Source organism: Nyctibius grandis, chromosome 5 (genome assembly GCF_013368605.1).
Source record: "Nyctibius grandis isolate bNycGra1 chromosome 5, bNycGra1.pri, whole genome shotgun sequence".
NCBI classification, from domain to species: domain Eukaryota; kingdom Metazoa; phylum Chordata; class Aves; order Nyctibiiformes; family Nyctibiidae; genus Nyctibius; species Nyctibius grandis.
Window position 1 is genome coordinate 64438291 of NC_090662.1, and position 27217 is coordinate 64465507.

Below are 27217 nucleotides of genomic sequence, written 5' to 3' on the forward strand. Positions count from 1 at the left end.
TATGCTTTATTTTCCCTGGACTGCACCAGACCAGTCTTGTCTGCTCTAGGCCTTTGGTCCTCCCTTACCTGCCAGTTAGTCTTGCTGGTTCTGTCATCGCTGCTTTTTTCCCCTGAATCCCAGCATCCGCGTCCTATACACCTCTGCACTGGTGACAGATTTCCTGTCAGTCTGGTCGCTGGCTTATTGTTCCTGTTTCCTCATCCTGTCTTCCCCCTCTAACTCCTTTCTTCCTGGGACACAGCAGGGAAGCCTGCTAATTCCTGCCTCCCGGAGCTGCTCCCTGCTTCCTACAGCAAGGAGCAGGAAGCCAGGGGCATTCCTCCCTGATTTGCCTGTTTGTTTGTTTATATGAGTGTCACTCTAGTAACATCTCCTCCTCCTTCCTTCCTTCAAGTAACATCCGAGCTCTAGCTGGGATATTCTGGCCTGGTACGTGCTAAAAGACACCGGCCGAGATGTCTGCTACTGTGAGGAGGGCAGCTGCATGGCGGACCCAGGGTGTGGGTTCCAGAGGTTTGGAGAGACCTGGGTTGGGCAACCTTGTCCCCAGAGATGACCTCTTTCCCTGTGTGCAGAACAGGCAGCCCGAATTTAGCCCTTTGTTATTTACATACCCATGAGGTAAACGCGCAAGGTGATGATATGTATATGGCAGCTCCGCTCTTAGAGTTGATACGACTGATTAAAACGAGCTGGCTTGGAGTACTGTTACAGTATCGCATATTGAGTTATTCAAAAGCATGTTCTTGTACTTGAAAAGAGATGAATATCTGTCTTTTTATTGAATAAACTCATAACAGGATCTGGGAACAGAAAAGGGGAGGGATGCTGTGTCAGCATGTGGGTTGCAAATGGAACAAAAGTTATTTCAAATGTGCATAGGAACTCAGAAAAAAGATTAAACACGCTGCGGTCCTTTGACCAATTGCCCTTCTCCATCCTTACTTTAAATAGTTTTTACTGAGTTAAAGCATTTGTAAAAGTTAAAAAGATTACAGAACTTTTAAAAAGCAGACAATAAAGTCCCATGGGAGCAAAACTTTCCCCTCTGGCCCCACAGAGTGAGGAGGAGTGCTTCTGCAGCAGAGCCAGTCAAGCTCCGCGATGGAGGGTTCATCCTGTCTGCAGGAGGGCGAGCGCCTGCGGCAGGTGATGTGGCGGTCCTCTTGTGGTCCGTCAGCCAGCAGCAGCGCTTTGCGGTGGCAAACACGAAGGCAGTTTTTTCTCTCGTTTCTGGGAAGTTTTCCATTCTGTTATTGGTTTGTTTCCTTTTCGTTTTCTAGAAAGCAGAGCAGCCTTTCATGGCTTCTTATGTTTAATTCCTGGCCTGAAGGGATGGGCAGTGGAAGTCAGCATCTTGGTTGGGCTGTAGTCCTTTGGAAGGAGTTACGCAGAGCAGAGCTATAGCAGCTATACAGCTCATCCAGGCTTTCCAAGCAGTTAGAGTCGGTACTTGGCCTTTAGCAGCCAATGCTATAACTTAGATGTTGTAGCACTGGGAAGACATGTGGTTGCACAGCTGAATCCAGAAGAGCAGTTACGTACTGCCCAGAGATAAAGATGTGAGCTCAGGCATCCTTAAGCATGTGCTTCATTTTAAGCTGAAGAGTACTTGTAGTGAAGTTAAGGGACTACATCTAGGACTGAAGTATTTGCATCCTCTTGAAGTCGGATTTTAAACACATGGCTATTCGTCTTGAGTGATTCATACAGAGTGATAATATTGCTATCCTCTGACACAAAATGTTGAAGTTATTCAGTCCTCAGGGATGGGCTTAATCTCACCAAATTAAGCCACCCAACATTTAGGCAGTTGGTGTACACTAGAGGTCTAGTTTCCCTCTCTAGTCAAGAGAGATCAGCATCTACACAAGGTGGTTTGCTCCCTCCTGGGAGATAATTTTTTTCAGATAGGTGGGATAAATGAGATACTGGAGGCTCCTGTTGGCTATAGATGGAGTCTAGCTGACTAACTTACGTCAGATGCTTAACTTTTAAACTGAAGCCACCCCACAGAAATATTTTTCTCCTTTTACTGATTTTTACTGTAGGTTTTCAGACTGGCACTGCACGTCTGACAGCACTTCCTGTAGGTGCCAGGTTGCACAGATCTACCTAGCATGGACAATGCTGTATCTCCCTGTAATATCTTTGAAAGCTCTTTGTATTGCATTTACAAACATGTGTTTTCCTTAAGTAGGATCCTTGTTTAGGTATCCTTTTGACCTGCCTGCTTAAAAGCAATTAACCTTTGAATTTGTCAACTTGATGTAAACACAAGCTTATCTTTTTTTTTTTTTTTGATACTGAGCAAATTCAGATGTCTGGAAACAAAGCTTTCCAGTTTAGAGATTTTTTTTGTAACCTAATCAAAAGGAACGTACCTTGCCTGTTACTGGGAGGGCAGACATACAGTTGTGACTCCAGAGAAATTCCATCCTCTCAGCAGGGCTGTAATTGGCAATCTGTCGAGCATGGCTGTGAGGGAAGTGCTTTTTCAAGTGACTTTAAACTCCTTGAAAGGGACTGGATAAATGAAACTGGCTTTGCTAGCAGTGTTCTGATTTCAGCACATACATTTTAATTTATAGAATAATGCCTCTGTCCATTCATCTGTCTCTCTCACCCCTGCCCCCCGCCCTTCCTCTGCCCTATTTCTTTTTTGCCTTGAAAACTCCAGGATTTGATAATAAAGCCTTTGAGAGCTAACATATTTTTCCAGGGGTAGCCTGAGTGCAAAATCTATCTCATTTGGCAATACTTTATAAAAGTTAAACCAGGGAAAGAGCATCAGGCCTGATTCTGCAAACATTTAAACATGTGTTGGGCCAATCATGAGTGTGAAGTTACTCTTGGTACATTCAGGAGTGAGCTCTTGAGTCTTTGTAGTGTGAAATACACTGCCTACGTGTTTCTGTGCTGGAAGAGCTATCCTTGGTCAGCATAACCGTACAGAAAAGTCCGCCCATTTGCAAAATGCACTTAAAAATGAACAGATTATTAGTTAACATGTTAGTAGAAATAATTTAACAAAGATATTCCCTGAAGAATGAATAAACATTAGGATCACAATTCGGTGCCCATGGAACACGATGGCATTAATGTGAATAAGTGAAGGAAAGCACATGCTGAAGTGCTTTACTGGATTGTGGCCAGGATGCTTAGAACAGTGCTGGACCCTTCACAGCAAGAAGACACAAAAACCAGATTTCCCATGTAAGAGAGACTTCTTACTTTTTTAAATATTGTATTATTGGTCCTCTTAAGAAAAAGGGCAGAGATTCTCCATCATGTATCTACCAGTCCACGATGACTTGAGCTAGGTTGCGTGCTTTGGTTAATCAGAAAACTAGTTCATCTCTTCTGTACTTTCAAATCCCGAAGGCAACGGAAGAAGATCTGACAGTGCATAACAGTGGTGGCTCAGTATTTCATGATACTCATCTTACTTGCCAAATACATGTTCAGTCTCACACTTTGTGCCAGACTTCGTGCAACAAAAAGCAAATGCACACCTGATGTTTCAGACACACATAGGCCTGTCTCTAGTGCAGGGCTCCTTGAGTTGTGTCAGTCAAGTCACCATGTCATCAGCGAAAGCAACTGCCTTGCCAAAAATCTGTCTGGGTGGCATCCGGCAAGGCACGTGGACATGAGCCATTGCTGACAAACTGTGTCCCCTCAGCAGCGCCAGCTCAGGCAAGTGCCCTCTGCCATTGGCTGCGGCATGCACCCCTGGATGGGGCAGGCAACTGGGGACTGAGGTGGCAGCTCACACAATCTGTGGGTTTGTGCGTGGGCAGAACAGAGTTATGTGTCTCAGGCTGACAGTGCTGGGGAGGCAATCCCAGCCTCTGTCCCAGCCTCTGCTATCTCCTGGTTTTCAGACGTGATCAAAACAAACTTTGGTGCCTAATGACTTCATCCCTTCTGTGTGCAACACACCTGAAAAAGTCAAAAGTCCCTTAAAACATCACGTGGACGACTGGGCTTTAAACAAGAATGATGAAAGTTGGAAAGCTGGAATGATTCTTTTTTTTTTTAATTTGGCCAAGAGAAAGTACTTCAACAGTGACACTATTTAACCACATTTCTAATTGATTTCCTCTAATTATGTAGGCTTTTGACCTTCAAGTGCTTTATTCCCATTGTTTTCAGTTGATAACGTCCAAGAGCATAAAGTAATATTTCGAGAGTCTGGCAATAGTAATGAAACAAGTATAAACAAACTTAACTCTTTAGTTACCATACCCCACCTTTATGAATTTCCTGTTATTCAAGGCGATGACCTAAACAACACTTCATTGGACATGACATGAACTCAAATGTTTGAGATCACTGGCATGTCCAATTCAGAAGACAAAATGATTACAAGCAATGATGAAATTTATTTCTGTCTTTCCATTTACACAGTCCTCCCACTGCAATGTAAATGTTTGCTTGTCTGAAGTTCCTCAGCAGTTTGTAATCATAATTGAAAAAAAAAAGGGAATTAGCTCTTTTATTCTTTGGTGAAACAAAAGACAATTAGTGTAACATGTTATTGTGGCCAAATTAGTAACTCTTATTTTTCCTCCCCATTTAAAGAGTAGACCATCAAAATCTGCATATTCTTAGTCTCATTCTCTGAGAAACAACCTTGGCAAGGATAACGGTTCTCATTTTGATTTAATCTCCTCACTTGGGAGTAAATTCTAGCATGCTGTCTGATTTAAAATGATTATTGCAGAATCTTAACTACATTCCTTTAATTTGAGAAGAGATGCAATTCGGCTGAATAAGGCCATAATTCAGGAAGACAATTTAACACAAGCTTAGTTTTGAAACACATACTTTATATCTCACTGTCTTCAATTATAATTAAGCATATGCATAAATGTATGCATATGCATACAAGTGGTTTTCTACATTAGACCTTGAATATTTTCCTGTCTGCTGTATGCTCTATTAAAAAAAGAGTCATAAACAATAAATAATAATAATAATAATAATAATGATAACGATAATTAAAAACCCCAAATAAAAAATACATCAAGGAGCTGTAAAGCTTTCAAAACAGTCAAGAACACAGAAGATGCATCAGGCTGAATTTCTAAGGTAAAAAACACTTTTCAGTGCTCACATGTCTTTTTGAAGAATAATTTGTGCGTTATTACACAAGTGAGGTAATTGGGTCACACATGACTTTTCTGAATGAAAAGGTTATTCTAGTCTGCATCTCCAAAACTAAAAACAAACTTGCTTGTTCTTTTGATTTGGCTGACCTTTAATAAAAGAGCATTTTGTAGCAGTGGAAAGGTACTTGTGTCTGCGGCTGTTAGGAGAGTAATAAAAATACCGCTGAATGGAAAGACACCAGATGGAAGGAATGTCAACATACTGGAACTAATTTAGGAGATTGCTCTGATAGAGAGCAAAGGCATGAGGAGAATTCAAATGGTTCCAGTGCGAAGAGATTGGCCGCCCCTCTTAAACTAACAAACTAAAATCCTTACCCCAGGGTTACATGTAAACCAAATGGAATCAGCCGACGAGGAGGTAGTCCATTAAGGGGAGAAAAAAAAAATTAATCCCCCTCGGCACTCACTCTAACTTTAGGATCCTGAAAGCTTGGAGTAAGGGCAAAAAAGCCTTCTGCTTTGTTTTGCTTTTTGAATTTGGTAGTAAATAAGTCCAAAGCGAACTGTCCTAATAGAGAGGTGTACAATGTACTATTAAATCTTTCTGACTGATGTTTGCAAAACTGTGCCCGTGTGGGCTTTCAACACGTGTAGGGTGAAGTCCATCTTAGCATTTAAGAGAAATAGTGAATATGTTCATCAAGTGTCAGACTTGTCCTGTGGAGTTTCAGTGGAGGTGACTTCGGTGTGGCTAAAGGAAAGAACTGAGCAGTAGGGTTGAAAAGAAGAGTGCTGGTCAGCAAGGGGCCCCTACGCAACCGGTGCTATTTGGAAAATGGAAGGCTGTAGATAGAAGCTGAGTTCATCATTTCACGGCCTCTAAATATAAATAAGTGGAGAGATAATATCCAAGAGTTATTGCTATAGTAGAACAGCCTGTGAAAGAGACAGATTGTTGATGTTACAAAATGTACTTTGTCTCAGATATGTCTTTGGTAGTGAGAAGTGAAGTTCTTTCCCAGTTCCACATTTATATTCTTCAATGAGCTCTGAAGCCAGCAGATTTGGTTTCAATTATCAGCCTAGAAGTATAGAACTTTCTTTCTGTATTTTTTTTTTAAATAAACAAACAAACATGTTAGAGTTAAGGGGGGAGTTTAAAGAAAAGCTGTAAGAAGTCTTTCTTTGACCACTGCATCTTAAGCACCCTTTGCTGCTTGGGTAGAGGGCTGCTCTTAGCCTCTGCTAAGGCTCTTGGGGTGAACAAGCCAAGCTGAAGCAAGCTTGCAGCCCACTGGAAAATACTGTTTCTCCATGTTGCTGCAACCCATGTCTTAGTACATTAACACAGTACTCTTGCTCTTCTCCTGGGTATACAATCGTGTTGTTCCTCGCACCTTGTGGTATGAGGTTCCTGCTCTCTGGTTCCTGATGTGCCCTCATGGTGCTGTCCCTCCCTCCTCCACTGTGGCCAGGTGGAAATATAGCCATCTCAGAAGTCAGTCCTTCATCCTGCAGGCTCTGTCTGTAAAGGTATACTATTGTTTTGCAACCACTACCCTGCAGCACTTGACCACTATGGCTGAAGTAGTGCAGCAGCCCTCCCACCTCACTGAGGTCTTGCTTCAGCTCTCAGCGTAACTCAGCTTGCAGAGTGGTGGAAATAAACACAGTGGCTCAGAAATAAATGACACACAGCTTGTAACAAGCATTTCTCCTGCTGCTGTCTCCTCTAATACGTGGAGCTCATGCCTCGTATCTAAGCAAACCCCCATCTCTTGATTTGTGATTGACAGACCATCTCTCTTGCTACCACGACTGGGTGTCGATACTGACAGTTCTCCACTTATCTTACTTGGCCAGCTGTTTGCTGAGTATTGATGGTTTGAAAGAAGCAAGAGCAGCCCCACCTTTCCTACACATAACCTCCCTCCTTCCCTTGACCTTGGTCAGGGTTGAGGAACAGGCTTTTACGATACGGCCATCCCATCAGTAGCAATTTGTGGGATGTTCCTGGGGCGCAGCATCCTGCCGAAGCTGTGCTGCTCCATCGGCAGTAGCTGCAGCCAGGGTTCAGGCACACTTCTAGGCGGGGGTGAGTTTTGGAATGAATATGCAGTAGGATGGCAGGTAATAAATCATCCACAACAAAAACAAAGAGTGAACCAAGCAGTCCCAGAAGCTATATGGAGGCAATCCGTCCGTCATCAGCCTACAGGTTACAGCCCAGGTGTTAACAGGGCAGTATATTTATTACCTCATTATTATTTGCAGTAAGTCAATCCAGCCTTTAATTAATGCCCTCCTCCCTTCCCCCAGCCGTTGGCCACAATGCTTTCTTGGAGCATATGTTTATAAAACTACATACTGTGCTCAGAAGGGAAATTCAGAAGTGTCTGTATGAAGCCTGCCTGGCATCCTAACTACTACTGTGAAAATTCATGGTGTCCAAATTTCAGACCATGGTTTGCCAATGAAACTTGCCAGAATACCACCTTGTCACATGCCTGATAGTTTTGACCGCTGAATTCCTCTTTAAGATTGTGTGTATATATAGACATAACTCCTACTGCCTTTCCATTCCCTCCTCCTTCAGTGGCAGCTCTCATTTAAGACGTTTTTGTCCGCTGTTCAGTTCCCTCTCCACAGGAAGGTAGCTGCGCTCCGTCTCATGAAATTCAGCTGATACGATGGAGGTGCTCTGAACTGAAATGATGCAGTTTTAAAAAAGTACCTCCCACCTCCCTGGAAAAAAAAGATTCTCCATTCACCTCTGCTCCTTGGTGAAGAGATAAATTGCTGTTTATTCTGTAATCATTCAGCTGTGATGATGCTGAGGAGGCCTCTGTAATGTCACCTAATTAGGTCCAAGGGTAGTATCCTTCTCACAGTGCTCCCTCGTGAAGAAAAAGAATGTGCCAGTTTGTCCTGAGTGTGCTGGTAAATTGAAACCCAAATATGAGTTACTGGGATGCTTCTGTTCTCATTGATTCTAGTGTGGTTTTGTGACAAAAATTCAAAATTTGGAGCAGTGATTTATTCTTTCCTAAATTCAATTTTAAGGTATTAATCTCAGTTTCCTAGAGGGCATAAGAGAAAATCTGAAATGGAAAGTACCTTTAAATGCACATTCCTCCAGACCAAGTGCTTTCCACTTCATTTCTGTAAAAATGCAAGGAAATATGTCTGGATCAGGACTTCACAGAATCACAGAATCACAGAATCAGTCAGGTTGGAAGAGACCTCTGGGATCATCGAGTCCAACCATTGCCCTGACGCCACCATGTCAACTAGACCATGGCACTAAGTGCCATGTCCAGTCTTTTCTTAAACACATCCAAGATGGTGACTCCACCACCTCCCTGGGCAGCCCATTCCAATGTCTAATGGCCCTTTCTGAGAAGAAATTCTTCCTAATGTCCAACCTGAACCTCCCCTGGTGAAGCTTGAGGCTATGTCCTCTTGTCCTATCTAGTTGTCCTAGCTAGTTGCCTGGGAGAAGAGGCCGACTCCCACTCCGCTACAACCTCTCTTGAAGTAGTTGTAGACTGCAATAAGGTCACCTCTGAGCCTCCTCTTCTCCAGGCTAAACAACCTTCGTAGCCCTCCTCTGGACTCGCTCCAACACCTCAACATCTTTCTTGAAGTGCGGGGCCCAGAACTGGACACAGTATTCAAGGTACGGCCTCACCAGTGCCAAGTATAGAGGGACGATCACCTCCCTAGACCGACTCCCTAGTCCTAGACTTCTATTAATATGGCAAATTTTAGTCCAGAAAAATTAGATTGTGGAATTTAAAACTTCAGAACATCAAGGATGATTTGAGAAAGCTCTCATGACTGAGTGATGAAGGCAAACCTGTAATAAAAACACAGGCTGGAAGAGTGCTCCATCATAGCAGGGCTGTTATTGCTGTTATTGTCATCATCAGCACTGAACACCTGGTAGGGCATCAGCGGTCAGGGGAGTGGGGCAGGAAGAGCCGAGGGCCCCTTCACCCCCATCTGTGCCCCTCTGGTGAGGCAAACAGTCCTCTGAGCTCAGAGTGGTCCTCGGATGGTGCTGCTTGGAGTATGCGCTCCCATGAGAGTCCCCTGAGATCAGTGTGTGACTTCACCTGTATATGCATGATATAATAACCCCTAACTCATTGAATCAGCTGGGTTTTTTGGGGGGGTGGGGAATTGGTGGGTTTTTTTATTTTGTTTTGTTTTACATCAAGTCTCTTAAATAATAGCATTTTTAGTAATTTGTCTCAGCTTACTGAAACTATTTCTTTTTGCCTTCCTAAACATCCCTGTATCTAACAAGCCTTTCCAAGCTTAGGGAAACAAATGTGTGCATTACTGCTTTATTGGTAACACATCACAGCACTTCCCTATATGACCCAGGACATGTTCAGTTTTTCCCAGACAATATCAGTCTGTCGTTCTTGGAGAGGATACTGTAAGTATAATCCATCCAGAGATGGCTCTTCCAGTTTCCGAAGTTTATTGCTAATGAGGATGCACATAGGATGTAATCACTGGCAGGAGCCTCTGCTTCAGGGTACAGTGAGGCCAGCAGACAAGGAAGCGGCCAATTTTATCTGGCTGTTTGCTCTCCCTTTTATCAGAGCTGTTTGGCTGGGGTTCAGGGGTGTTAGAGGGAACTGCAGAGGCTTTGGCTTGTAGAATTGAGTGACAAGGTGTGAGAGGACATGAGACAAAGCCTAAGAGCAGCAAATATTTGTGTGTTGAGAGAGGCAGCTTCGCATTTCACTGCAAAAGCTGAAGGTTTTTTTTAAAAAAAAAACCACTAAGGGCTACTGGCTGAGCTTTGCTAAAGAGATATAGGAAGGCATCATTCCAGTAGGGCTGGTCAAAACTAGCATCCGTTTGTCATAACCCCTGTAACCTCGTTAATTTGCAGATGCTTTGCTGCCAGCATGACCTAGCCTCAGCAGGCTGCTGCCACAGATAAAAAGAAAAGGAAAATCACTATGTTTTAATATGAGCAGTGGTTATTTATGGCAGGTGCAGGAAGTTTCCAGTGGGTTGCAGTGGGTTTTTGGTATCAGAAGGTTAAAACTACTCAGCAGCCAGGGCATTGTGGCAGTTTGAGACTACTCACAGCCTGCTTTACTAGATTAAGTGTTTTGTTATCTGCAGCTCCCAGTGAAGTCCTTGACAGCATGTGGCACAGAGTACCCTGAGCCCCAAAGAACAGTCAAGTTGTGACATGTATTAGATGAATGTTCCTTGCACTGCTTACGTGGGAGTCACGCCTTGCTGCCGGCTCTGCTCAAGTGGCAAAGGATGTATCTACAATATGCAATGGGACATGTCATGGAGGCAGGAGATAAGTAAGCTTGAGGATGAATTGGGTACATGAGATGGGGTGCAGAGCCATACTGACAAGAGCTGTACAGCTTCAGAGACATTGCAGCTGGTGATAGCTCAGTTGTCCATACCCACCATGCTGTTGCACAGAGTTGGGCTGGAAGAGGACACATGCATCAATGCACTTGTTGGATTTTGATGGTAGGTGAAAGCCAACCAACAGTCATTATAAGCCAAATGGCAATCCTGTATGAACTAGTTGTTGAAGACAGAGTTTACTATGCCTTCTGTTAACCCTTTCCAAATGATGTGATAGCTCCTGTTTCTTTCTGTCCTCTGGCCTCAAGAGGACTGCTGGTGAGAAGCAGTCCCTGTTGGAGCAGGGGTTAGTATTCAGATATCGCTGGCACAAGTGTCTACCTCACCTCATTAAGTTCAAGTTGACTTTGCCACCCCGTGACCCCATATTATAGAGGCAAACACCTTCTTTCATGTAGCCATATGAAAGTGAAGATAGCCTCAACTTCCTTCTCTTGGTCTGAAATGTAATCTTCCTCCAGAAAAAATTAGCTTTGGAGCTTGCTTTTTGCAGTGGGGTGTGTAGTACATCTCTCCAGGCTGCAGTGATGACATAGCATCTGTTCAGTCACCCTACGTCTCCTTCACCCTTTAAAGTGTCAGTTTTCAAACGTATTGAATCAACTGTAGTGTTTTTCTTCTTTTATCCTGTGCAGTGTTTGAAAATAAAGATAAGATTGTGATCATCATGGAGTATGCAAGTAAAGGAGAGTTGTATGATTACATCAGTGAGAGGCGGCGTTTGAGCGAAAGAGAGACAAGACACTTCTTTCGACAAATAGTCTCTGCTGTACATTACTGCCACAAGGTGAGCAAAGGATTTGATATTAAAAAATGCTATTTGAAGGCTGAGTACTAAGTTATATATTTCAAAGCATGTCTGAGTCAACAGCATTCATTATTAAGTATCACAGCATGTGATTATATCAGTACAACAGGAGATTCTTCATTAAAAATGCTACAGTAGTTCACTGCCTGTTTTTAACAACTAAGGATGTTTTCCTGTGTTATGGCAGATACCAGCCACTCCCTTACATTAGCCCTACTGGCATTTTTGCCTTGGAAATAATTCTCCTGACATTAAAAAACAATAATTAACAACATAAACTAGAAAAGGCATCCCACAGAACTTCTACAACATTAGTATTAATACATTCAAACAAATCATAGTTTGCAATTTGAATATGCAAGTGAACAACTTTAGAATAGGAGATAAAATCTATGAAAGAAAAAAGCCAAGAGAAAGGTATGAGTGTTCGTGTATGAGCTTTAGCATGTTCTCATTCTGGATAGGCAAAAGTAACTTTTCCAGGTGTAGCAGGAGCACTAGAAAGATACCATTTGCTAATGACTTTATCCATCATTGTACCCACCAGAATGACAATTTAAGCAATTAAACCCAAAGTAGCTGACTGGCTGTCGTCATGGACCTTTTATCCCTGCTTATGAACAAACTGCATAAAGCCAAAACTTGCATGAGGCTAAAGGCAATGAGCAGATAGCATAGTTTTTATTTGAATTCTTAAACACTTTAATCTCCACTTGAATTCTGATAAACAAGGGCAGTTTTCAAAGTCCTCACTGTGCAGCACTGAAAAGCTGCAGCACCCTTCCCTGTGCAGTTAATTTTTCCCAAATTTCTTTAAAGAAGGCTCTGACCTAAACCCAGCTTGTTCGCTTCCATCCCTAACATTTACAGTCCTTTAGGATTATAACTCCTCCGATCCACGTGGCTGCACATTGGAGGAACGAGGGCTTTTGTAAGGACTAACATCATTTACAGATATTGTTTTCTGGTGCCTGGGAAGAATATATTGCTTTCACGCAGTGGGGGCAGGATCCAGGCTGGAATTAAGTTCCGAAAAGACACCCCCCACACCCCCTGCTGTTTCAGAGGCTTTGTGGGAGGACAGATTCCAGTCATTCTTCCCGTAACCACACACCAAGTGACTAATACGTCGCCTGTCACTAGTCACTGGGCCGTGAGTGTTATGACAGTGAAATCAGCCCTGAAATGTAGATGCAAAGACCACCCTGCCAGCTCACCTTTAATTTTCCCAATATTTTCTCATGTTCTCCTCCTTGTTTTTTTCTTCTTTGTTTCAGAATGGTGTGGTCCACAGGGACCTAAAATTAGAAAACATCCTTCTTGATGACAATTTTAATATTAAGGTAGGATTCTTTTTCTCAGCTTCTCAGAATGGATTTGCATGTTTTGTAACATTTTTATCCAAGGTATTAGAAGAGCCAGTGTTATGGCAACAGCTACTAAGCAACAACATCTGGCAAGAGGCTCAGGAGTTTGGAGGTTAGTGAAAGAGCACCACTGGTGACCAGTCATACACGCTAAATGAAGCTTTGCATGATTTGGGGGAGAAGGCCCTGTCCTGATATCGAAGGGCCACGATGCCCAAAGCAGTATCTATTTACTGGTAGGAAACAGCAGAGCATTTCATGCAGTTGGGTTTATTGTGCGAATTATATTATTGTTGGCTGCTGCTGGGGCTAGGAAAAAACTCTCCTGGTCTACAGGGTTCAAGTGGCTCCTACAGAACACTCTGAATGTCCTTTTGATCATGGCTGGAAAATAAGCAAATGGAGTTTCAAAATAAACCTAGTAAAGCACATGTGCTTCATTAGGAAATGGCCTTGGAACTCCAGACACAAACGTATACTTTGGATAGTGATGTCAGTGATGTCATTTCCATGTCATTTCTCCCCAGTGCAAGCATGGGAATGACCTTTTTTCCCTTCTTCTTCTTTTTTTCCTAATAGCTGTAGCACAAAGATAAATAATGCAGAGATAAGTGTAGTTTCCAGGTGGCTGAACCTGTTCCACTTTCAACTTTATTCCTCCCTGGGTAGCTGGATGTGAGGGGCTGGGTGCGCTCATCTGCGGGCAGACAAACAGAGGGAGGGATGACGAAGAGTTTCTGCTGATGCTTGGGCATACTTGCTTAATTAACGAAGTAATCAGGGAGCTCCCTGCATAGCCAAATATCTAAATAGCCTGGATCTTCATTTTGTCTCAACTGAAAGCCACGGGGCTGCACGTACTGCCTTCTGTGCTTCATGCTGGAGAGACTGTCTTCATTTTAAGCTGATGTGCAATGGAAATGGAAAGTAACAGATGGTAGCTGCTATCTGCATAACGCTGATGACAGAAGCTAACTTGGATCAACTAGTGGATTAAAGGCACATAAATATGTGGTTTCTAAAAATAGCCTTTTACAGAAGGCCCAGCCAATGCAATACTTGGACGTTTTGCTGTTAACATCCAGTGTCAGAGCGAACCTCCCCACTCCTGTTCCTACAGGGACACTGGCTGCAGCAGCCTGAGCTGTTCTCAGCAGCGCTGAAAACAAAAAGTAGCCTTTCTAGGACATTGTATACGAAACAGGCTTCCGCAGGCAGGATGACCTTTCTTTCCGCATTACACGCCGAACTATCTTCCCAGCTAATCAGAGAATTCTTGAGAGAAAAGAGGAATTTGGGGAATTTGCTAGCTGCGGTGGCCTGGATCTCCACACTGTGGTCCTCATATGCAAAACCAATCACTTCCCCAAGCCTTTGGGGAGCTGAGCTTTGTCAGAAGGCTCCGCTCCCTCCCATCTCTTTTTTATGGGGGTCTAATCATCCTGTGCAGAGAAGCGGGAGGATGGGGCAGGGTCGGGTAGCTTTGTGTTCAAATCCAGACCATGGAGGTGACCCAGGGGCTTCAGAACCACAGGTGCATTTCGGCTGCCATATCCAGTGGCACCCCTGTGGAAGAAATTCAGGTAGCCACAACTCCCCACATCCCTTCCAATCATTTGGACGTCTTTTTCTTGAAGGCTTCCCTTTCCTGAACGGCGTTGTGTTTAAGCTGCCGTGTAGGTGTTTTGCGTGTTTCCAGCCTTTCCTCAGTTACTTCTCTGCAAACCGTAAGGCACCCCTCTGAGTGGACAAGGCTGCCTCAGCGTGGGTAGGCGGCTGCAAGCTCCTTTGCTGTCCCCTGGTAACTGTTTCTGCAAATGGTCTAATGAAGCTAAAAAATAGACTGAACTCGGGAAGCAGTTGGTATTTCATACATCTTGCTATCAATAGTGTTTGAATTTGGATAACTTCAAGCAATTACGTTTCCCTTTTTCTCCGTGCTCTCTTCTTTTTACACCTCGTGACTAAGATCAGCTTTGAATACTTGATGTTAAGCATACTGCCACTATTTCCCTGATGCTGAAGCTTTGAATATGTTACTGTGGTTTCTATGTTACTTGCACAGAATTTTACTTCCCAATTTTTCTTTGTTTCACTAAACAGTAACCGTTGGCAAGGAAACGCATATGGAGCTATAAATTATTTATTAGGAGTAAATTTATCAGGTCCCCATTCTGAGAGTATTTATATATGGTTTGGTCAGGCAGAAAAAATATATATGCAATTTGGGGTTTGGTATTGACTGATGGCTTCAAATATCCAGTGGAAGGCATTTTCTAGAAATGGAGTGATGGTCTTATCTGTACTTTCCTAATATTTATATTTCATTCTGGTTGGAGACCAGCGTAGGGGAAAGGGACCTGGGGGTCCTAGTGGACAACAGGATGACCATGAGCCAGCAGTGTGCCCTTGTGGCCAAGAAGGCCAATGGCATCCTGGGGTGTATTAGAAGGGGTGTGGTCAGCAGGTCGAGAGAGGTTCTCCTCCCCCTCTACTCTGCCCTGGTGAGGCCGCATCTGGAGTATTGTGTCCAGTTCTGGGCCCCTCAGTTCAAGAAGGACAGGGAACTGCTAGAGAGAGTCCAGCGCAGAGCCACGAAGATGATTAAGGGAGTGGAACATCTCCCTTATGAGGAGAGGCTGAGGGAGCTGGGTCTCTTTAGCTTAGAGAAGAGGAGACTGAGGGGTGACCTCATTAATGTTTATAAATAAGTAAAGGGCAAGTGTCAAGAGGATGGAGCCAGGCTCTTCTCAGTGACATCCCTTGACAGGACAAGGGGCAATGGGTGCAACCTGGAGCACAGGAGGTTCCACTTAAATTTGAGGAAAAACTTCTTTACAGTGAGGGTGACTGAACACTGGAACAGGCTGCCCAGAGAGGTTGTGGAGTCTCCTTCTCTGGAGACATTCAAAACCCGCCTGGACGCGTTCCTGTGTGATATGGTCTAGGCAATCCTGCCCCGGCAGGGGAATTGGACTAGATGATCTTTCGAGGTCCCTTCCAATCCCTAACATTCTGTGATTCTGTGATTCTGTGTGATTCAGTGGATTACAAAGCACTTACAAAATTGGCAGTTTGATTTTAAGAATGAGAAAATGAAAGGAATCTCTTTGCTCTTGGGTGCAATGTGCAATTAAATACATATTTCTGAAGAAGCCAGTGATGTATACATTAATATACACAAACATGTCATAGTAATGTGAAGAAAAACTAAGATGTTGTAAAAATAGATGCATGGGTAGCAACTTCGGCAGTACTTTCAGAACAGGAAATAAAGAGGACAAGTAATCCATTAGAAATTATTATCTGACCTAAAAGGGCCCCAGGCCATTTTACATGATACTACACTAACTTGGAAACCATTCTTAAATTTTACCAAATTAAATGAAGGTCATGAAGCAGTGTATGGAGACATAATCAGCTTTTTTTAAAGAGTTCAATAGTGAGAAAAAGTCTCTGGAAATGGAGTCATGTTGGAGTACAGCAACTAGGAAACACCAGTGTCTGAAAGCTGACAACAAATTATGTGTTTTGAAGAGTTCTGCAGGTCCATAGGCCAGAGGTGGAGGGTGAGAGGGGAAGAAAGTGATCTGATCTGTGGTATATAATTATGTTTTTCAGGGACTTGGTGTATGTGGTAATATTTCCTGCAAACTAATAGTTAAAACCTCAAAATGCAGCAAACACAAGTGAATAAAATGAATTTTAAATACTTGTGAGACTGAACATGCACGCAGATCTATGGAGTACAAGGAGTTCATCCAGCCAATTAATCAAATGGTACCATGCCTTGCTCCCCAGATAGGCACCCAACTATCTAGCAGAAGCCCTGAGTGTGCATGTTTCTCCTGGGAGCTAGCCTTGCTGTGGAGGTGAACAGTGAGGTACAATCTTAGAGCTAAACCTTACCACAGCACTGCAGCCTCCCAGGGTAGAAAAATATTATTTGCTTTCTTACCTTGTTCATGGTGCCATATTCTTTAAAGAAATGACGCAGTGATGAAATTAGGGTTTCTGCAGCATGGACAAGCCTCTGCTTACTCAGATTCATGTGTCAGCTGCTAACAGCACAGTACACCTTAAAATTTACTCTGTTCTTCTTTCAGCTGCCCACAATTGCTGCCTTCCACCCTCCAGCTCTGTGTGACTCAGAGCTGCCCCCTCTGCTTGCCCCAGCTTCCCTGGGGTGGGTACAGCTGCTCCCCTTCTGTGTAGTGGAAGAGCAGCCTCTCGCTGGCATTTTCATCCCATGGAGAGGATATAATCGTTCATAATCCTAACACAGCTGGAGCTGGGCAGGGTCAGACAGGCTGCAGGGCTAAGGCAGCCCCAAAGCACCGAAAGAGCTGGCCTGAGTTGGTGAGTTAGAAAGCCCTTTGTGGGAAGAGATTCGCACTGGCTTTAGGCATCTGCCTTTGGTGGTCTTCAAAAAAAGCCTTCTGGTGATATCATCTTTTCTTCATTAGTTTTAAAAGGACTGAGGATGCTAGTTTTTCATTCATTATAGGTATGAATTTCCTAGAAGAAATAGTGGTGGGGCAAGGATGTAGCTGTCTCCATTTGCTCCTGCAGTTTGGCCTGATGAGGACCACATGTCTTCAAGCACTGCAGCTCTCCCCAGTACCTAAATACCCAAAACTGCATACAGGGAGGTGGAGGGAAACTGCTGCCCAGTGCAGCAGCCAGGGAATTAGTGCCTCTTGCTGGTCTATCCAAATACCATGTCTCTGCCCCATGCCGCAGCCTGCCCCCAGGGACACCTCTGTCATGCAGCCTGGCACGATGGAGGGGTCTCCTTGTTCACAGTAGGTCTGTGGTGGCTCCTGGGATGGGAATTGCACCTAACAGAGATGTCTAGCAGAGGTTGACGTAAACTGTATGATCAGCCCTAAAGTGATAGAAGGAGAGAAAAATGCAAGTGTAATAGTAACATAATACACTAACTGCACTTTCTCTTGGGCTGGTAAGGGGACACCAATCAGACTAACCACTAAAAACCCATGAGGGTTTCATATATACAGAGTAAGTATATGTAATTGGGATTTACCTTGCTGGAAGTCTTACCCACAGCACACACATTTCACTTGCTTTAAGAGACCTAATTATTTCTCTATCTACAGTACAAAGAGACAGATTTTTAAGTGGGATAAAACTGACAATTTCCGTGGTTGTGAACTTTTATATTCCACACTTAAACAATAAATTACATCTGGTTTATCATAGCTAACAGTAAATATGAAACATACACCTCCTGAAGCGAAGAGAATAAAAGTCCACTTCCCTGCTCCTCCCAGTTTGGGAAGTTTTTTTGACTTGATGCCTTAGTTCCGTTTAAGTGCCAAGAACATGAAGTAATGTTGGCTTCTATTAATCTTGTTTTGGGGTGCATGACAGTTTTAATGGGAAAAGCTGATAAACATCAGTCTGTGAGTATGGGAGTGGACTGTAACATAAATACTCTTTTCCTGAATGGTCAAAATGAAAACATGAATGCCCAAGTCTGAGAGTTTCTTAGTGTGAACAATGGTATGTGTATCTCTCTATATATATGTTCATGCACATCTACATGCATTTTATACATTCCATGGTGTTAAGGGAATGTATTTTCTTAAGGAATCACACTGTGCAGTGTTGTCCTTGTCTTAGCTGCATCCTGAACTAAAATAAAACTCAATGACCAGCACGAAGTTTTAACACTGAAATGATCCCATTCTTCCCCTGATTGACAGGGCACACTTCATAAGGCTTAAAACCAACTTCCTGCAAGCCAGGCAGGGTGACTTGATAAGAAAGTGGAATTTAGGGCAATTAGGTGCAATCTGAGCCATGAGAATATGTTTGCAGATTGCATTTGTACACCAGCTGTTTTCAATGACATTCCAGCCATACAATGAAGATTTTACAAACCACATTTCTTTAAGGATTGAATTTTCTGCTATGGGTTGATAATGTGCTGTTTGGGGGACTGAGTGAATTCAAAGTATGAATGGACATGGTGAGATGAATTAACATTAATGAACAGGAATCAGCTGCTCTTTGAGCAGGATATTATGAGTCCAGATTGTCAGTGGAACACCTGCACAAGCAGAACATCAAAATAGGAGAGGGTGAAGCATGAAATATCATATTTGCTCTGTGACTTTAAAAATGTTGTGAAAATATTTTAAAAAATAAGTTTCTATTGTTAACATAAACATATCTATGGCTGTATCTATGTCTATCTATATATCTATATATCTATATCCATTTATAGATAAAGTGTGTATATATATATTTCTATTTTGGGGTAAAGAAAGAACATTGGGAACTTCTGTCCATACTTCACCAACTTTATTCAGTTTGGTCTCAACTGTGACATTTTTAGGTGTAGCTGTGGGAGTTTAGATAGTAGAGACAAAGACTTTATGTCTCCCAAGAGGTCACTAGACATTGCAATTAAACAGGTATTAGAAGCACTGATACACATTTCAGAAAGCCAGGAGTGAATGATGCTGATGATAAATCCTTTTCTTTTCTGTTCAATTTGTGTTTTCTTTAATTTTCTCTTGAAAATTCCTGTGATTTAATTTCTTTCTGGTAGAAAAGACACGAATAAGATGAAGAAAACTCAAGAGAAAACTCCTGTCTCTTATAGCTATAATACCTTTTTTATGCCTGTACTTTATGTCTTTTATGTACGCCTTATGTCGATAGTGGGCAGTAATAGAAGTATGTGTGGGAAACAGAAGCATTTGGGTTTTAAACAAGATAAAAAAATGAGATGTGTTGCCTTGTGCTAGAGAAACAAAGGGAATGCAAAGGTTGTGGGAGTGTTTAGTGTTGCTATCCTCAGCCTTTGTTTTGTAAGAACAAGAACAGAGAATTGAAGTAAACAAAATATTTGGACCTGATCCTGCAATTCCCAACAGTCTCAAGGGAAGTTTTGTTTGTGTTGGGCAAGCCGGATTTGGGCCCATTGTTTCCAGTTAGGAACCAGACGTGTTTATTATCTCATGGTAGACATCTCCTGTGCTTAACGACTCAGATTCCTCAGCCGGAGTCCCTGAATCTAGAAGACTTAGCGAGTGCCTCACTTTCCTCCTCCTTCAAGCATAGCTAAGTTTCAGATGATTTCAAAACTCACTTTCTTCTGTAATCTTATGCTTTGTTTCCTGTGACACTCCTGCCTCACTCCTTCTGTTGTATTTAGAGGTCTTGACTTTTGGCTTGCATGTGCAAGATGAGAATGGTAGTACTTTCTGCTTGCTTTCCCTTGGTATTAATGATTATACAAGGTGAAGAACAATCAGTGGACAGCAGGCCCAGTGCCTCCTAGTATGAGATTGTCTTTGCAAGCATAAGAAATTCATCCAGGATAAAATTACTGACTGATGGTTGTGCAGTCAGTCAGTGACCTGTCTGTGAATGGAATGAAAGCATCCTTGTTCCTAGTCTGGAGGATTTTACCTGGAGACCCTTCTCCTTCTCTGGAGGGTCCTTAGAGAGAAAAGTCAAAAAATCGTAGAAAAATGGGTTGGCAAGGGAACCTGAGAGATTATCCACATCGAGATCCCTGCCCTACAGCAGGGTCAAATACAGCTAAGTCTTTCCTGATAAAGGATTTTCTGTTACATTAAGATATTGTTAATACTTCAGATGCCTTGTGCAATTCTATTTGCAGATTGCTGACTTTGGACTCTCCAACCTTTATCACAAAGACAAGTTTCTGCAGACCTTCTGTGGAAGCCCACTGTATGCTTCCCCTGAAATAGTTAATGGACGACCTTACAGAGGCCCAGAGGTAAGAAGGGTCAGCTTTTCCGTGGTGGTATGGGGATGTCTTTGATGATAATGTTCTTGAGGGTTAGTCTTAATGCTAGTGTTATTGCACATGTGCATTGGCTTGGGTCTTTCCCATATTGAAAGTTCTCAAGCTGCCTTCGTTTGCTTTACCTGTGGTTAGTCAGATGTTAGATACCGGTTTGCTAATCAGTAGGCGCAGCAGGAGGTGATGCTGTTCTTGTGGTGCTAATGGCAGGGAGAACGGTGGGGATCAGCTTTCCTGGGCTTCACATACATTGTCTTTGTATTTCAGGTTGACAGCTGGGCCCTTGGTGTATTGCTTTACACTCTGGTTTATGGAACGATGCCCTTTGATGGCTTTGATCACAAAAATCTCATCAGGCAGATCAGCAGTGGAGAATATCGTGAGCCAACACAGACCTCAGGTATGAAAAAGGAGTGAGGGCAATGTATTGAGCTGATGGGATTTTGGAATGGAGGGTTTGCCCAGCCCCTTCCAACGTGTTTTGGTGTCATATTAGAATGACGAATGAAAAAAAAATCTCTCATTCCCTTACTGACTTCATCTGCTATCAGTTCCCATCTGGGTACAGTATTTACCAAGAGCCCTTTTGAAATTAAAGTTTTATAGCAGATAGATTTTATTGCCTTGGGGAAGCTGTAACGGGCTCTTTTAACTAGATCTATGACAGTGGAAGGTCTGTTAGCTATTGCAAGTGGAATTGTTCAGACAAGCTGTAAACCGATACAACGTACTGGTACAGATCACTCCTCTAACTACGCTGTGGTATATCACAAGCAGAGAGAAGATGAATGGTTAGAGCAATGCAGTCTCTTATCCAAGAAACTGGGCCAAAATCTGAATTAATGCCACTATGTTTGCATTTACTTCTGCTTAGAGGATAACACATTAAGCAGTCGTCTGACAGAGAAGCATCAACTAAATCCAGGTCATTGATTATAATGACTCCTTCCAGCCTTAAACATCTATGTATATATTATATTTAAATGAACATTTATCTTGTATTACTTATTTGCCATCCCTTTCAGTTTTCTGCCTTGTTGCTCTCTTTAGGAAAATATACCTTTAAAATATCCAGAAGACTACACACCTTATGGAAAAAGTAAACACAAAACCAGTAATGTGTAGATCATTTAAAATATCCCAGCTCCCCTTTGTTTTCCTCTAAGTTTTGTAATTATTAGAGTTGATAGGTTGGTGACTTCCTTCAGTAATATGAACTATTCACTGACTACAGTACAAATATTAATTTCTTTGATAACCCAGTGTACATTTCCCAGGGTGAATCATATTCTTCTGGTAAGTTGTAGTACTCAAATGCATTTTCCAACATTGACTGATGGCCAAAGCCTTGTCCCCTTTCACTTCTTCTGTTGTAAGAAGCATTATTTTTGCTCATTTGATTGGCTTCACACTTCCGTTTTAAACTGACCTAACTAAGAATGCCCATATTCTAAATATTTTATATTGCATTCTTTGTCCACAGATGCTCGTGGTCTTATCAGATGGATGCTGATGGTGAACCCTGAACGCCGAGCAACCATTGAAGACATTGCCAACCACTGGTGGGTTAACTGGGGCTACAAGAGTAGTGTTTGTGACTGTGATGCCATGAGGGACTCCGAGTCCCCGTTGCTGGCAAGGTTCATTGATTGGCATCACCGATCTACTGGCCTGCAACCAGAGACTGATACCAAAATGAAGTGCCTTTCTAAGCCCAAAGGTCCTGAAGTCACACTAGAGAGACAAAGGTCTCTGAAAAAATCAAAAAAGGAAAATGACATTGCACAGTCCATCCAGGAGGGAGGAGCTGAAAATGCATCCAAACCCACCTCCAAGAGACCGAAAGGCATCCTGAAGAAAAGGAGCAACAGTGAACATCGATCTCACAGTGCAGGTTTCATTGAAGGAGTGGTCAGCCCAGTGTTACCCTCTGCTTTTAAGCTGGAGCAAGAGTTGTGTAGGACTGGCGTAGCCATTAAAAGTGTTGTGGAGGGGGAGGTAGCGGGCAAATATGGCACTAAGCAGTCTTCACTAATGCCAAAAAAAGGAATCTTAAAGAAGACTCAGCAGAGGGAGTCCGGCTATTACTCCTCTCCAGAACGAAGCGAATCTTCTGAACTCTTGGACAATAATGATGAGACAGTAAGCAGTGACACTTCTCCAGGGGTCACAGAGCCATCCAGAAATGGGTCTTACAGCCATTCCTGCAGGCGTAAGGGCATCTTGAAACATAACAGCAAGTATTCTACCAGCAGCACTGAATCTGCTTTGATTAGCCCTGACACACCAACGCTGGAGGCCATGGAAGAAGTGGTCCTGCCTGGGGATGCATTACCTCGAAGTTACAGTCGCCCTTCCAGTGTGATTAGTGATGACAGTATTTTGTCCAGTGACTCCTTTGATTTGCTGGATTTGCAAGAGAACAGGCCAAACAGACAGAGGATACGGAGCTGTGTCTCTGCTGAAAATTTCCTCCAGATCCAAGACTTCGAAGGACTTCAGAACCGCCCACGGCCGCAGTATCTAAAGCGTTATCGCAACCGTCTGGCGGACAGCAGTTTTTCCCTTCTCACAGACATGGATGATGTGACTCAGGTCTACAAGAAAGCCCTGGAGATCTGCAACAAGCTCAACTAGCAGAGGGAAGATTGAAAGGGAGGGAAGGGAGTTTTTCTGTGTACCTTTATGATGGAGTAAGCCAGGTCACTAATTTGCTGACAATGGTAGGTTTTGCTTCAAAGGACCTGAATATACCTACTTAGCTGAACTCCTAGTAAAGTAGCCCCAAAGCCATCTCTAATTTTGTGTCCTCAAAATATTACCTACCTGACCAGAGAAAAAGCTTTGGTCTTTGTATACGTGATGAAAGCACATCACGATCTAGCAGACAAAAGCATCAAGATTTAATGGCTCAGAGTCAAAGCTAGACAGAATTAAAACTGGAAGTGAGGGACACACGTTTTGAGAGGTTTGTAATTCATATTAGATTAGCTTTATCAAGAGATGAGCTGAATTCTTCAAGTCAATTTTGAATGTCTTTTGGAAAGACAACTTTTATTTTCCCCTGAAGTTCTTTATCTGGATACAGGCATTGCACACTGGGAATCTTTGGCTTGCATTATGCAGGAGGCCAGGTTAGGTGGTCACCGTGGTGCCTTCCACCAGGGTGACCCTAGAGGTTCTGAACATGTTCTGGGACAGACAATTCGAGAGAATCACCCCAGAATAACCTCACAAGGCGTATGCGGACAAGCAGTGGAGCAGGCATTCAGATCTGGCCCCTCCCACAGCCATTGCTCTTCAGTGAGCAGGAGGCCCTAAAATTGATTCCAACTACTGCTCCTACCAGCAAAAACAAAGTCACAGAAACGATAATGGGAACTGGAAGGAATGGATGTTATCAGCAGCTAAATGACCTTTTAAGGCATTTCAACCCATGTGTTCAATTTGTGACTCTTTCAAAATGGCCAGCCAGATGAATGCCCAGACAAAGATGGATATAGTAAAGGGTCTCAAGGGTTAACTGACCCTCCAATCTAGAGTTCAGTCGCTGTCAGCAAATGGTGCCACCTTGCTGTTAGCTTGTAGTATTTGAGGATGACAGGTAGTTTGCGACCAGAATGTTAGGTAAGGAAAAGGTTGTAGCATGTAGGAAATGGATAGAGGTCAGAAAGTTAGTGGGAAGATGCCTTTCTCCAAATGAAAATGTTTCTAGGTAGGTAGTAATGGAGCAGAAAAGACTGAGCGATGAAATGATAGTGGTAGATTTGATAACAGAGTTAACATAAAAGTATGGGCCTCTCTCTATACAGTGTAGCTGGTACTGCGTGTGCAATGATGCCAGTTTGAAAAAAAAAAAAAGAGAAAGATATGTGCTTGTGTTCTCAGACATATCTAACTATCCCGACTGAAGGCTTCAACTCCTATAAAGGTACCACATGGGTCTACTGGATTACCTGAATGTAAGCCTATGTCAGAAAGGCACTGTGTGTTTGACAGGCCTGGGCACACTGGAATCTTAGGCCCATTTTAGTCTCATTTCTGTGAGCACATAGCCCCTGGCTTTCTTGGAGCTGCACTGGTGTGAATAAGTGACAGGTTTAAGCCTATGATGTCAAATGATCCACAGCTGCAAAACTTAATGTCTACATGCATACCCAGAGCAGAGAAGCATGGGGCAAGCTCCATTCTCACTCCTATCCTGTAACTGGAACTGAAAGCAGAATTTGTCCCACTGTGTCCCAAATCCTAGAGATCATAGAATCATAGAATCGTTTTGGTTGGAAAGGACCTTTAAGATCATCAAGTCCAACCGTTAACCCAGCACGGTCAAGTCCATCACTAAACTATGTCCCTAAGCACCACATCTATACGTCTTAAATACCTCCAGGGGTGGTGACTCAACCACTTCCCTGGGCAGCCTGTTCCAATGCTTGAATCATGTGGAAACGGAATAGAGTTCCTCTGGGGATTCCCTGGGAATGGGGGATAAACTCATAAATCGCTGGCGTCTGGGACAGGGAGCTATTTCACTTGCAGGTTCCTTATTCAGTGTATCATGGTACTTAAGTCTGCCGGTTCCTTCTGACAATCAACAGGGCTGCCTAGTGTAAAGATGAATGAGTTTGAATTTCCTAAATCAGTTAATCTGTCTCTATGGAGAACCTTTACTTATTGTGAAACACTGGACCAAATTTGTCCCTGGAGTAAATGGCATCGATACCATGAAATCAGTGAGAGACTTGCTCTCAGGCGGTCAAGTGAAATTTGGCTTACTGTCCATTTGCTCAGGAAGGGCAACTGCAGGTCATTTCTCTACAGATGTGTACCTCTCTGTATGATATTCAGACGTCCCATCTTCTCAGAGGCCCTGCATGCTCTTTTAGCCCATCCCAAATCAACACCCCATTTTGCAGTGTATTGAATTAACAAGTTTGCTGTGGTGCATTTTAAAATAACTTGACGTAGTCTCCATGGCTGTTCTGAAACAAGGATGTGCTTTGCAGCCACGGCTTTTAACTCATGCCCTGGGGCATAAGAGCCAGATCCCCAGCTGGTGTAAATCAGTGCTGTCCCGTTGACATGATGGAGCATCGCTTTGGTGGGGTTACGCTGATTGACACCTTCCCTGCAGATCTGGTGCTAAACCTCGAATGGATTTATGGAGGTTTCAGGATGAAGAGAAGGGAACTCAGCCAGCCGAGGCAGGGTAGTGAGGAGCACCCCAAAAGGTTCGTATCTTCCGAGGCTTTTGCCCAGGCCTGCTTCCCTGTGTACAAATGTGAATGAGTGAGTGACTGCTTGCTGCCAAACTGGAAATGTTATGTAGGGATTTACTGGCATGTTACTGGCATGTTACATGTTTACTGGCATGTTATCATTCCTAGAAGAGAAGAAAAAAAAAAACTTGACTGCACATTGTTATTGTTAGTGTTGTGATTTTTATTTAATTTTTTTGTTATACAAAGTTGACTTTTTTATTTGAATTTGTCTTTTTTTTTATTTATTGGTCTGAAAGCCATTTCAAAGGTATAATAATATATTTGGTGTAATTTAATTGGTGCAACATTATTTTACAGCTCCGGCCAAAATTGTTTGGTGTTATTTTTTGTTTTTTTTTTTGTTTTTTCTCCCAATCCTTGGTTGGTTTGAGCTCTACAAGGCACACAGGGGAAAACGCTGGATAATCACCCAAAGTGTTTGTATTTTTAATCCGATACTGTTTTTTATTAAATAAAATGAAATTAATGTAACTGTGAAGAGTCTCTCTCCCTTTTCTTTTGCACTGTACATCAGCATAAGCTGAGGCCAAACGGTAATGAACTTGTCATGCAGAAATACAGCAGCATCTCAGCACATTGTACCAAGTTGTTTATGCAAAGCTTCTTGGCTCGTTTGTGCATTTGAATATAATGTGGGTGGCCACAGAGACTCCTGTGCTACGAAACGTTTGGCACTGCATAACACCCGAAGCTTTCAGCTATAGAAGTATTTGGTGGAGAAGAATAGCTGGCTGGGGTTTCTCTGCTGGAGACGAATGACGTTTGTAGACTAGGTGTGCTGCAGGTGAGACAGAGTAGGCTGGCTGACCAGACACGGCACAACTCATTTGTAGCCCAGAGACAGATGGTCATAGTCCTTTCCCCTCTCTGGCAGGGAGAGGGACAGTTTATTAATAATGTCAGTGTTCCCATTGGTATAATTTAGGGGTTATTTGGCCAAAAAAAGACTGATGGGCATCTGCTGCAGTCAAATGTGGGATGATTTCAGTCAGATGGCTTTGAGCAGCCAGCATAATCAGCCGGTGAGAGGGGAAAAGGGAGTCAGTTTTCATTTTTTTGGAGTCTTCTTGATAACCAGAAGGCTTTAGATTGCTTTTCTCGGAAAACGGGCAGGCATCATAAGGGAAACTGGGTGTTAGGTATTCTCTGTGTGCTGGGGACTTGTTAAATAAAGGAAATGGTTGGCAATGTCCTAACATTGGCTCTGAGCAAGACATCATTAAACTTCACCCTTGATGCAGACAGCCAAGATACCTGTGGTGTATATTCTGCTTTTTAAATTACAGGCGGTTTGGATTAGGATCCAAGATTTGGATATCATGCAAAAAAGGCTTTCATTTTTCTAATTCATTTGCTCTCTCTTGAGCTTTTTAAAGCAAGAAGCCATGGCTGTAGGTGCTAGATTTATT

At 42.9% G+C, this 27217-nt stretch overlaps 1 protein-coding gene across 1 annotated transcript in view; it reads left to right on the plus strand.

Moving 5' to 3' along the window:
• The window catches only part of NUAK1 (NUAK family kinase 1), a 51086-nt gene extending 24847 nt beyond the window's left edge, over window positions 1-26239 (plus strand). The window contains exons 3-7 of the mRNA XM_068400981.1: window positions 11180-11331; window positions 12630-12695; window positions 20380-20499; window positions 20794-20926; window positions 22010-26239. Of these exons, the coding sequence (XP_068257082.1) occupies window positions 11180-11331; window positions 12630-12695; window positions 20380-20499; window positions 20794-20926; window positions 22010-23163 (1625 nt within the window). The 3' untranslated portion in view covers window positions 23164-26239. The remainder of the gene's footprint in view (window positions 1-11179; window positions 11332-12629; window positions 12696-20379; window positions 20500-20793; window positions 20927-22009) is intronic.
• The last annotated feature ends 978 nt before the right edge of the window (window positions 26240-27217 follow it).